The sequence below is a fragment of the Parasteatoda tepidariorum genome, chromosome 11 (assembly GCF_982258835.1).
Source record: "Parasteatoda tepidariorum strain Cologne lab strain chromosome 11, Ptep-v5.0, whole genome shotgun sequence".
NCBI lineage: Eukaryota > Metazoa > Arthropoda > Arachnida > Araneae > Theridiidae > Parasteatoda > Parasteatoda tepidariorum.
The window spans coordinates 53,707,183-53,719,879 of NC_141765.1; the positions used below are offsets into that span (position 1 = coordinate 53,707,183).

The window sequence follows — 12,697 nt, forward strand, 5'->3', positions numbered from 1 at the left end:
ATTTGAATAAAGAAAAATTTTCAACTACGTATTTGAATACATTTTTGTAAAAATTTCATTTTGCTACTTCTGTTAATAACTATGCATATTTGCTTGATTTTTAATCCAGTTCACTCTGATTAATGGGTTTATGTTATTTTACTTATTTAATTTCTTTATGTTAAAAGACTTAATTTGAATTAGTTTACATAGTTGATTTATTAGAGCTTTTTAATAAATTCGTTACTGGAGCTGTTTTAATTCACTGTAACAGTGCAATTACAAAGCATGGGCTCTGCTCAATGTTCCCAAATATTCAAGAGGCCCTTGAGGATTCTATTTTCTTTAAATCGTGTCTGTGTTAATCCTCCAAGTGTTGAGCTCCTGGGCAAAATTGTACTGAAATTTACTTGCTTTACTACACACTCCTAACTATCATTGTGAAAGCTGGTTTTATCATGTAGGAAAACCACCAATTTCAAGCTGGAGAAAAGCCAGGAATAAAGCTCAGAGGGTTTTAAAAATTTTCATTATTTTCCTGAAATGGGGAGAATATTGTACAGTGCGCTAAAAAAGTAAACGTCCTTAGGTTTGCCACTGGCAACTATTTGAGACTTTTTTTTTACCTTGAGTGACTGGCAACTTTTTTAAGCAAAAAAGCATTGAAAAGAAATTATTTTTTAAAGAAGAGGTGAATTTTTGAAGGTTTAAGAAACTATTGCTTCATATATTGTGGTATAATCAGATCTGAGTTTTTTGGCACTTTTTTGCTCTTTCTGATTCGCAATTTTATTTTATAATAGCGAAGGAAAATGGGGGAAAAGGAAATTAAAGTATAACGGGGGGAAAAGTGAGTTTTCCCGGTTATGGTTGTTGCAATGCAATCTGTCTCCACTTGCCAGGCTTTTATTTGTTACTCTTATAACCTTCAATGGTGGAGATGTATCGTAATTAGCAGAATTTTTCTCTAATAATCTTCAATTGTGTACAATGGTTTTGTTTTCACATGATATTTACTTTTTTTTAATATTATAAATCCATTGCATTAACATCCTCAGTACTAAACTATCCAATATTTTAATGTTATATAACTTCCGTTTTATTTTCTATGTATAGTTTTAATAGTTAATTGGCATAATTCTGCCGATCCGCTTCCTCTCTGTGAATTAAAGAGTCCCACATCACGCCACACTTTTAATGCACAATCTATGCATAGCTGCCAACCCTTCTGCATTTTGCAGAAGCTTTCTGCATTTTTACTTATTTTAGCTATTTTTTCCTCTTTTATGCGCAGAAGATAAGATCTTCTGCATTATACCCATCTGCCTGATAGCCAGTATTTTCTTTAAGTCAGACGTCGCTGTTCCTCTTGTAACAGCGTTTGGCAGGGCCGTAACTACATTTTTAATCGAATATTGTACCATCAAGTAGCTGGTCAAAAGTTTTTTTAAAAGATATTTCCTTTTTTGTTTTAAAAAAAGATGAGTATTGCTTTTTTTTGCTAATATTAAGTGGCTTTATAAATAAATAATTAAAATAATTAAAATCCGCTTCTTTTATAAATTTATTGGTAATTAGTATGTGCTTGCGAATCTTCTGCATTTTTAGGCACTTCTTCTGCATTTTTTTTGTCTATCTTCTGCATTTTTATAACTAGAGGTTGGCAGCTATGTCTATGCCATGTATGAGATCCATGTCAAACTAGTTTTGTATACAAAAAACATTGAAATTCATATTTTGTTTTTTAAAAGTTCGTCCATTTGTTACCTATTTTGGAAACCTATTTTTTCCCCGGTGGTTTTTTACACTAAGGAAGAAGCTTGCCATCCCAGATTTTTATAAAGTCTCAATCATCCTTGTATTTTTAAAATGTTCTCCATTAGTAAAATTTTAGGATTACTATTTCGGTTTTCAGTTTTTTAAATATTTTTTTTTAATCAGGCATTCATTTCCAGTAGTTAATTAATAATTGCTTTCTGTTTCTAGAATCAAAATTAATTTATTTACCTTAAACTTAAAAAAACCTACCTTTAGTTCATTTTCTTTTCATGATAGTTTTTAAAAAAAGAAATATTGTTTAGTTTTTGAAGCAGTAGTTGAATTAGTAAATTGTAAATGAATTAAGTAAAAGGTTCGAAAAAAGGCCTAAGAAATTAAGTTTTGACTTTCTTGTAAATACGTTGTAGAGTCAAGAAGTTCCCATAATAGGTCAAATATAAATTATTAAAAAATAAAATTATTTTATTTTAAGAGCCTTCAAAGTACTTTCCTTTGCATCCACGCACTTCTTCCAGCATTGGTATAACTGTGCAAAACACTCCTAGAATCCACTTTTTGAGAGGTCCTTGAGTTGCTTTGTCGCATTTGCAATCATCTCATTTGAATCCACAAAATGGTGTCTCTTCAATTTCATTTTCAGCAGTGAAAACAAGTAAAAATTCACTGGTGCTAAGTCGAGAAATTAAAAGAGGGTGTTCCAGAGTAGTAATACTGTGTCTGGCAGGATACTTTTTCATGATCAAAGAGCGATGTGGGAGAGCATTGTCAAGTAAAATAAATTTTTAGCCCATTTTTCAGGTTTTCGTCTGATTGTATCTTGTAGTTGTTTAAGGATCTCCAAGTAAAGTTCTTTATTGATAGTTTGGTCTTCAGGAATAAATCCGTAGTGAATGATGCCCTCGTAATCGTAAAGCGCCTCCAGCACCACTGTCCCCCAGCTTTCGGCAGATCGAGATTTTTCCTATCTTGGTGATGTGTTTGCTTTCCATTCAATTGACTAACGTTTTGTCTGAGGGTCGTAGAAAAAGCACCATGTCTTATTACCTCTTAAGATTTTCTGCAAGAAGCTGTCAGCTTCATCAGCCATGTCAATAAAATCCCTGTTATTCTTTTCGCTCAAACTTCTTTCTGTTCAGGTGATAACAGTTTTGGAGATATGTGCAAACTAACACGATGCATGTTCAAATCATCATTAAGAATGCAGTGAACACTCCCATCTGAAATTCCTAGTTCAGAGGCAACAATTACAAGAACAACATTACAAAAATAACTATTTTCAAGGATAATTGCTGTGGAAACAGACTAACACTTAGTTTTAAGAGCCTAAACTTAAATGTGCTAAATAATTAGTGAACAGACAATATTCTAAGTTATGAAATCAGAAACAAAAACGTACTTTCTCAAAATAAACATTTATACATATATATTAGGATTAGTGACAGTCAAAATATGGAGGGTAGCTGCAATTTAGAAAACTTAGTTCAGGCAGGGAAGTGGTCAAAACATTCAACTCCTTCATTTACTTTGTTTTATTTCAAAAATTTTTATGGGAATCAAAACATTTATGCATCCAGTTTTAAAATTCATTTATCCAAAGATAATTCCACATAAAAAATTGTAATGAATGAATGTAAAATTGTAATAAATGAATATAATAATTATTTTTAGCATGGAATTGTCTTTGGTCAAATAAATGTTATTGTGTGCAAGCTATGCTTAAAAAGTTCTCAAGATATGATGAAATATGCAAAAAATAAAATTGTTACCCCCTATTCAACCCTTTCCAATCTACTGTATGGTCTGGCAATTGGCATACTGTAAAGAGGGAAAGCAAATATTAACCTAATACCAAGTTTATGTATGATTGTAATATTCAAAGTTATTTATTTATTTAATGATTGATTATCATACACAATTTTATTCTGTACGTATCAGCAATAAAAACATTTTTCATTTGTTTCTACAGTGGATAAAAAAAATTTAATTTGAGCAACTTATGGTCCATCTAACATAAAGGCTTAAGTAGAGTTACTTACTATTAGCTTAAACTGACTGTTTTTTAAACTTCTAAGCTAATATGTCATTTTCCTGGCATTCAAGATTTGGTGAATTTCTATTTTATTTTTTTTTCTTGAGCAAATGTCAATAAATTACACTGCTGTCTGTAAGATATTAATAAATGTAACTGAATTAGTATACAATAAAAATTTTTTGATTATTTTGAAGACTTTAAATTTGAAGAAATTTTTTGGTTCAAATTGTCATGTTTTCAGAGAATCACCCAAATATCAAATTTTCATTTTCTTAAACTAAAATACCAATTTTTCAAAACAAATTTATTTGTTAAATTTGATAAAATTTTAAAAAAAGTGTATGCTTGTTGCACCTTGAACAGATCCGAGGCATGTGGGCTACAACTCTCATTATCTAAATATCGTTATGTTCTTAGAAAACTTATACATTTTTGAAATATTCCAATGTAATATTCTTTAGTATAATGTTTTAAATGAACTTTTGAGGGATACATGAGAAATAAGTTTTTATTACATGAATATTCAAATTCTATCAACTATTTATTTTAATGGAAAAGAACTCAAAATGACTGTTGTCCAAGAAGTAATATCTATTGATTTAAGATGTAAAACAGTGTTCTACCTTTGATTATTTTCCAAACTTCGAAAAAAAAATTCTGAAGTGTATGTACTAGAGTACTAGACTCTTCCTTATATGCACTCATTGCTATAAAAATTAGTGTACATAGAAAGTGTTCTCAAAATAAAACGAAATTTTACTTAAGTAAAATGCTGATATAAGTACGCAATTAAAAAAATCGAAGCAAAATGATCAATTATAGTGGGGAAAAATACAAATGAGTAGAGGTTTTAGTACCCTCTTGGGCTGCCTCATTTCTGAAAAGTTGCTGTAGGGTTAGGCATTAAGATGTCTTATTTTCTTGCAATTAAGTAGTTTGTAATACATTAACTAACATAAGTCTAATAATATGTCTCAGAATTGTAATAAATTTCTGCAAAGTATTTCGATACAAAATTAATGTAGAATTATACAAAAATATAAATTTTTGCTTGTTTTGTGAAAATATAAACTGAAAATCTGGTTTGTCATAAATTAGATAAGGGAAAATTTTGAATGCATTCTGATGCACATCTTCTGTTCATATTTTCAGCTTTCTACCTGTTTAATAAATTTTAAAATGATAATGTTCATTATAGGATGAGAAACCTTCTAAATCAAAAAAGGCCCGCGTAACGACTCCTGAAATTGACACCATGCCTCCAGAGATATTATGCACCTCTCCATTTCAGCATTTAAGCATTCCAGCACCACCTGGTTATGATGTGAGTATTATTAGACATGTGTTGATCTTTCATCTAAATTATGACTGAAAATTTTGTGTGGTTTTACAATTTTATAAAAATTTTATTTAGAGAGTTTTCTCTATTTCATGATAACAAACAGTGGGAGACATCATTATTGAGCATATTTTGTAAACAGGAGACTGATTATCTTTGTGTACTGCTGATTCAGGGTTCCTACACGGTCAGGAAAACCTGCAAAAGTCAGGATATTCTAAAATTAAGCTAATAAGTCAGGAAAAAGTCAGGATTTTTCTTACATATTCATAAAGTCAGGAAAAAGTCAGGATTTTTCTTACAAATTCATAAAGTTAGGAAAATAAAAAAAAAACTATAGTTCATTCAAAGACTGACAGGCAAAAATAAAGTTTTAATGAAAAATTCTGTATTTCAAAATATGTAATTTCCTCATAAGAACATTCCTCTTTCCCTGGTAGAACCTGTCCTGTTAGCAATTTTCCTCTTGTTTATCCAATGATAAGGAATTTTTGATAGGGTTGCTAGGTTTATTGCTCTTTGTGTGAATAACTGGTTTACAGACAACAGTTGAGAAAATTTCCTCTTTCTTGCACATGGAACATTTGTCTTAACCAATATTTACTTTTTTCAGTATTTTTCAAGATACGTTTAATTTAAGTTGAATTTTCTTCTGAAATAAAATGATTAATTGAATTTTTAATCTGCAAAAACAGCAGAGCTTTCAATATGTAAAGTATTTGTTATTTGTTTTGACGAAGCACTGAATAAAATTGCACAAAAGGGACAAATGGATCTGCACATTCATTTTTGGTGTGATTCGAAACAACAAGTTTGCACCCGATATTTGAATTCTGCATTTCTTCAAAAGTCTACTGTAGAGAATATGCTGGAAATTTTTAAAGCCTGTATTAATCCACTTCCACTTGAGAAAATATTGCAAGTAAGCATGGATGGTCTTGCTGTGAATTGGAAGTTTTTGACACTTTTAAAATCATGCATTGAATTAAATGAAGATGCTTCTAAGATGGTGAATATTGGATCATGTTGCCTTCACGTTATCCATGGTGCATTTCAAATAAGTCACAATAAAATAGGATGGAAGGTGACCCAGTTTCTGAGAGGAATATACTATATTTCCAAAGATAGTCCTGTTAGACGAGCAGAGTATACTGACATATCTGGTAGCAACATTTTTCCAAAAAAGTTCTGCCAAATCAGGTGGCTTGAATATCTTCCTTGTGTGGAGCATGCCATATTAATTTTTGACAACATTAAAAGGTACATAGAAGAGAAAAAAAATTCTCAGCTAGCCGGAATCTCAATAAAAAAATGTAGAAGACTGTGTTAAGGATCCAATAATGCTACTAAAATTAGCATTCTTTAAGCTAATTTCTGAAGAATTTCAACCTTTTCTTTTAAATTTTCAGACCTCCAAACCTCTCAGTCCATTCTTATATTCCAGCATAACTAACACATAATCTTTTGTGCGTTGTGTAAAAAAGTCGGTTATAGACAATGCTGCAACTGCAAAAAAAAAAAAAAAAATAGCAAGTATTGACTTAACAAGCAATGATAATCTATTAAGTGTTAATAATGTGAATATAGGTTTTGCAGCAAGTAAATATCTGAACATGATAAAAAAAATTAGTGAGAAAGAAAAGCGATATTTCAAGTTAGAAAAAAGTCCATTGTTGTATAGTATGACTCGTGGCATTTCAAGTTTAGTTCCAGAATTGATCATTCAACATCCATCCTTTGCTCAACAAAGGATGAATACCTGTCTGGAAATTCGCCATGTTAATAACTGGGTAGCTGAAACAACAGCAGAAAAAGCAAAAAAGGAATTTTTACTGTTTTGCGATGCTGCCAAAAAAAAAAAGAAGAGCAAAAGAGTTTCTTCAAGTTTAATCCACAGCAACAGAGATTAGATAAATTTTTTACGAAATATTTGAACGGAGAAAAAAAATTTGAAAATTTGTGGGAGGTTATAAAAATTGTTCTATCCTCTCTCATGGTAACGCAACAGTCGAATGGGTTTTTTCAATCAATAAAAGCTTATTGGTTGAAAACCTCAATGAAGAATCTATTATTTCACAAAGACGTGTGTATGATTATTAGAGCCCGGAAGTTCAGGCAAAATGCCATAAATGCCCTTTTCTGCCTTTTTTAAACGTTTTCTTCTGAAAATGCCTTTTTCTTTCCTTTTGTTCATAAATGCCTATTTCTGTCTAATTTAAAATTTTTCTGCAAAGCTTTTTGTGCTTTTGACCGAGCATAAATTTTGAAGTACAGAAATGGTTGACTGTCATCCGACGTATTGTAATGCATTTATAGAGATTAGGACTTTATTCCTTTTGGGACAACTCCCTCCCTCTGAGGCAGTGGTCACCCCTCGCACTGTACAATGGCTATTCATCTGAGCTGATAGGGTACTCTTGCTTGAGTGAGCAAGGCAGGTGAAAGACATTTTTCTGTCCATGAGATTGACAGTGTTGTTTGAATAGAGAATAGAATACAGAATACACTTAAAGCTGGAAATGCCTTAAAAATTTTATTTCCTAATATGATCCATCTAACGTGCTTTGCTCATGCATTGCACAGGATAGCAGAGGAAGTAAGAGGTCTCTATCCTGAGGTAGACTCGCTTGTTTCTAGTGTGAAAAAAGTATTTGTAAAAGCCCCTTCAAGAGTTCAAGTGTTCAAAGAAATTGCACCAGACATTCAATTACCTCCTAAACCGATGCTTAGTCCCGCAGTGTTCCCAGCAGATCACCGAAGTCAAGCATCACTGACTACGGTCAGTGTGCGAGTGGGTGACCATTTTGATCAGTCTGAGTAGGGACCGAGGGTGTACGGTATTGGTCCTCGTTAAACTGTGCTACCGTAAAGTGCTCGACTTCGCGCGCAGGTCGTCGGGCTACGGAAGCGGAGGTGCCATCCCCTCCGCAGACGATCAAAATTGTGATGGCATGTCTTCGGATCATCCTCCGAAATGTTTCCCAGACCGTCGCCAATAGCCCATTGTGCAGCTCTAGTGCGACGTAAATTAACAACATAACATAAACCGATGCTTACGAGATGGGGAACATGGATTTCAGCAGTCTCATACTACTGCACAAATTTTGAGGAAGTTACTCGAGTCCTTACCAGCTTTTCGGATGAAGAGGCAATATCCATAAGAAAAAGTAAAAGTCTGCATGGCAGTTCTAAAATAAAAAATGAACTGACTTTTATTTCAACTTATTTTGGGAAGCTCCCTGGAGCTATTGAACACATGGAAAAAAGAAATATGTCTTTGTCCGAGTCACTAAGCATTTTCGACAATACTATTGGAGAACTAATGTCTGTGCCTGAACCAGCTGTTGACAGAATAAGGAAGAAATGTGAAAGCGTCATCTCTGCAAATACAGACTTTGAATGCATCAAGGACATTGCAAAAGTACTTTCGGGTGATACTACAGTTGAACTTGCAATATCTCCTACCATGGTAAGTTGTTTTAGGTATGCGCCCATAACCTCTGTCGAAGTAGAAAGATCCTTCTCTTTGTTTAAAACTATATTGACTGACAGGAGACAAAATTTCTCTTTTGAAAATTCGAAAAAGCATCTAGTTGTGATGTGCAGCTACAACCAATCATCAGAATAAATTTGCATACAATATTATTGTAAGTATGAGTTTTCAATTTTTATTTCACACTTACGCAGTTGAGGGTTTTTTTTTGTGTGCAATTATGTCCACTTCTTTTGTACTATTGCTACGACAGTCGAGTAAAATGAATAGGTATACCGGATACTTCTAGCAACTTTTTTTATACCTTGGATACCTATATGGGCTTTTAGGCATTACCAACTAACATTTTGCTCCAATTTTAAGTGCCTTTTTTAAGTGCCTATTTCAAGCCTTTTAAATGCCTTTTTGCCTGCCTATTTTTGCATTTTTTATTGCCTGAAATTCCGGGCTTTAATGATTATGTCTCATTTATAAATGGAATAAAAAACATAGACATTAATGAGAAAATGCTAGATGCTGTAAAAGGATCTAGAACAAGATGGAAACATGCATTAGAAGCCAAAGAAAAACGAAGAGAATAAAAAACTGAAATTTCTAGAAAACCAATAAAAGAAAAGATAGATGATTTGAAATTAAGAAAATCTAAATTGACGAAAACTGCTGCAACAGAACTGGATGTTCTTGATTCAGAAACTGTCAAACAACAAAATATGTTGAGAAATATTATATAACATAGGAGCCCCTGAGTTCCTTCGGAAGCTTACAGTATTACAGAAATAAATTTAAAAATACTGAAAAAAGAAAGATATTTTTGATTTTATTTTTCTCACAAGTTGCACAATTTTTCAAACTGAATTTTTATTTGTATATAATTAACTTTTCTTGACTTTTTTCCCCTTTATATTTCAATATTATCTTTTGAAAGAAAAGTCAGTTTGAAGTGAATTGTTGATTTTTAAAAATTAATAATTTAATATAACAAATGTTCTAGTATGTTTTAAAAGTAAATATTATTTGAGGATACTTATACATATCTCGCAGATTTGATAAACCGTTTATATCCTGATGACACTCATGCATTTGGTTCCACTTAACAATAAATAAAATAATATTTCCATAATTTTCCATAACAGATTTTCTTTATCTTTTTATTTAAATTGTTTTCGTATCTAACTACAAAAACACACTAAAAGTCTGATCTAATCATGATAATTAAAAATATGTTTCACAAGTTTTCTGAAAATATAATTTGGGATATAAAGTGCTATTATGCAATTCCACTTTAATATATAAGTGTTTATCCTATTCAATATATGATACTTATGACTAAGTAGCAGATTATTACTAATTGAAACTGCAATGTTAAAAGTTTTGTTGGAGTGGGAAACGGCGGGTCAGGAATTTTATTGTAAAAGGTCAGGAAAAACCTGCAAAAGTCAGGATATTGTTTCCTCAAAATAGTGTAGGAACCCTGTGATTGTTAACTGTGCAAGCTCTTCATAAAGCTATCATAAGTCTTCTATTGATTGTTTTTTTGCTAGATAAAACTTCCATAATTTTATTTATACCTTTACTCAATTTATAATACCATGTATAATGTTATATTAGCATACATGCAAAAATTTCAAATTCTTTTTTTATTTTATTTGACATTAACATATTTTGCAAATTTGTGTACAGTGTTTTGTACATTTGTGTATTAAATGTGCCCTAATTTCAGAAAGTTTGAGAACCACTTATACAATTATACCTATTTATTTGACTTTGAGAGTGGGCAATAAGGTTTTTACCTGGAAGTATTAAAGGAAGCATACATTTATGCTTTATGAGGTACTGATCAGTAAGTCTCATTTCGGTTCCAAATTTTTTCCAATAAATACAATTTTTTCTTAAGAAAGTTTTTGATGGCATATCTGAAAGCCAAATAAAATTTCTCCAAAAATCTGAACCTATAATTTGTTTATTGGTCAATAAATTGAACATGAGAAAGCTGACTATCATGCTGAAATGACATCTCTCAGCACTTCAACAAAAAAGATGAAAATATCCAATTTTTTCCCCCTCTAACGCCAGGTACTCAACTTTCGTTCTTCACCTGGGAAGATGCCAGAAGTGTTGCTCGTTTAGCGTTACCCAGCGGGCACCTGTGAACCTAAGTCACGTAGGCGAGCAACATTACCCATGCCACACTGCCACAAATACCCATTCATAGGGTGGGCCACAATCACACAACATAGGACAACAATAGAGAGAAACATCCATGCCCAGAGCGGGATTCGAAACCGCTGCCATTGGCTGCACGGTCAGACACGCTAACCGCTCGCCCACCTGGCCAGCGAAATATCTCATCAAAGTTGCAAATTTATTTTATAAAAATTCTTTTGTAAGATGAAGTAATAAAAGGCGAATATGCGCTTAATTTAGATATTCAAACAAACAATAAAGGCAGAAAAAATAATAAAAAGCAATAAAATAAAAGATATGTTTGTTTGTAAGACAGCACTTCTTCAGGGGACACACTGTCAGCAAACACACGGGAGCCTTTCTGTTATCAGTGAAAAAACCAAGACTGACAATGCCCCCCAAGGCCCCATAATGGATAGACAAATAAAAGAAAATCATTACCAGAATTGAAAAGCACAGAAAAATAATGAACCAGCAAGCATTACTTAAAAGTACACATGGTAACACTTAAAAATGAAACGCCTACTTAAAAATAAACATAGTAACAGTTAGATTAACCAAATCCAGACGTGCCAACTCTCCCGCATTTTGCGGGAGTCTCCCGAATTTTGAGTTATTCTCCCGCCCTCCAGAATTGATTAAAAAAACTCCCGAATTTTACTGCAATCAACGGCCAAACTCACAATTACCTAATTTTTCCGCGATTGCGGAAGTTTTGTTTTTCTTTCAGGGTGAATTCCATCCCCTCTTATCGAACTACCATCTGCCTGAGGCGTAGCTGCACTTGCTTTATTTTTCCCTCCTCTTCAACGTTACCCCTCTTTTACACTCCTATTTCACCCGCCCCCTTACACTGGGATTCGTAGGAATCTTCGTGTGGAGTTGAATGCGATGACGTCACATGACGATATCGAGTGACGTCCGTACAGGAGTGGGGAAACTCGGTTGGCAACAAACTTGTAAACTAGCAACGTGATATCCATTATTCGCTTAGTCTTCGTATATTAAATTTTTTCTTTCAAGGATGTCTAAGTCGAAACGGAAGTATGCAACCAATTTCAAAAAATCATGTACCAATGACTTTAGCAAGACTTAATTGCGAAGAGCTAAATCTGCAACTCTTTTTTTATGCATACAGTAGAGAACCATTTATGCGGTATCCAGATAATCCGGGAAAAAGTTTCGCTCGTTTCTCCCGCCATTTTGAACTAAAACGATATGGAAAAAAAAAGTAGAAATTGGACTCATCCTTGAAGTTGAGTAGAGGAAAATGTGACAAAGGGGAGAATTTTTTCCCCCGTTTACCCAGAGAAACGTCATTTCTTCCGCGACGATTTTAGATCTTTATTTTCTCCTTTAGGCCGTCAATCGAACTCAGAGGAGTGGCATGCTGATTTCGTGTTCTGTTTGATTTACGAGGGGGTGGGGAAAATGCATTGCACATGCATATCAGTAAACAGAAGATGAAAGAGAAAAATATATTTATCTATTTGACATTGATTAATAAAAAATAAAAAAATTTTCCTTTTGAATAAATTCTGATTCTTTGGAAGTGCGGTACCATTCGCAAGTTTTTCTTGATGTAGAATCGCACCTGCTTTAATTAAAAGTAGTGTTTTTATAAAAAAAAAAAAATAAAAGGAAAATTGTTTATAAATTTAAACATACAATTTATGAAGTAGATTGCAGTTTTGTTTTTCTGATTCCACTACGTTTGATTTTTTTTTTCCTTTTCCTGATAAATTTCGCACTCAATAAATTATTTTTATTCCTAAATTTTATCATTGGGGTTTTTTTTTTTTTTTTATAAATTCAATTGATCTTGCCTTATTCCAGGTTTTAATATTTATGCTAGTGCCGTTTTTTAACTATCGTTTCGGTTCGATAATTT

General features: G+C 32.5%; 1 protein-coding gene and 1 long non-coding RNA gene across 6 annotated transcripts in view; one reads left to right on the forward strand and one right to left on the reverse strand.

The window, feature by feature from the left end:
* LOC107448987 (uncharacterized) overlaps positions 1–12,697 on the forward strand; it is an 86,886-nt gene that overhangs the window by 49,479 nt on the left and 24,710 nt on the right. For all 5 annotated transcript variants that reach the window (XM_016064374.5, XM_016064376.5, XM_071187814.2 and 2 more), the window contains one exon: positions 4,989–5,114. In XM_016064374.5, coding sequence (XP_015919860.1) covers positions 4,989–5,114 — 126 coding nt within the window. The remainder of the gene's footprint in view (positions 1–4,988; positions 5,115–12,697) is intronic.
* The window catches only part of LOC139427120 (uncharacterized), a 70,104-nt gene continuing 62,516 nt past the window's right edge, over positions 5,110–12,697 (reverse strand). Inside the window, exon 3 of the long non-coding RNA XR_011638267.2 lies at positions 5,110–6,635. This is a non-coding gene — a long non-coding RNA (uncharacterized LOC139427120). The remainder of the gene's footprint in view (positions 6,636–12,697) is intronic.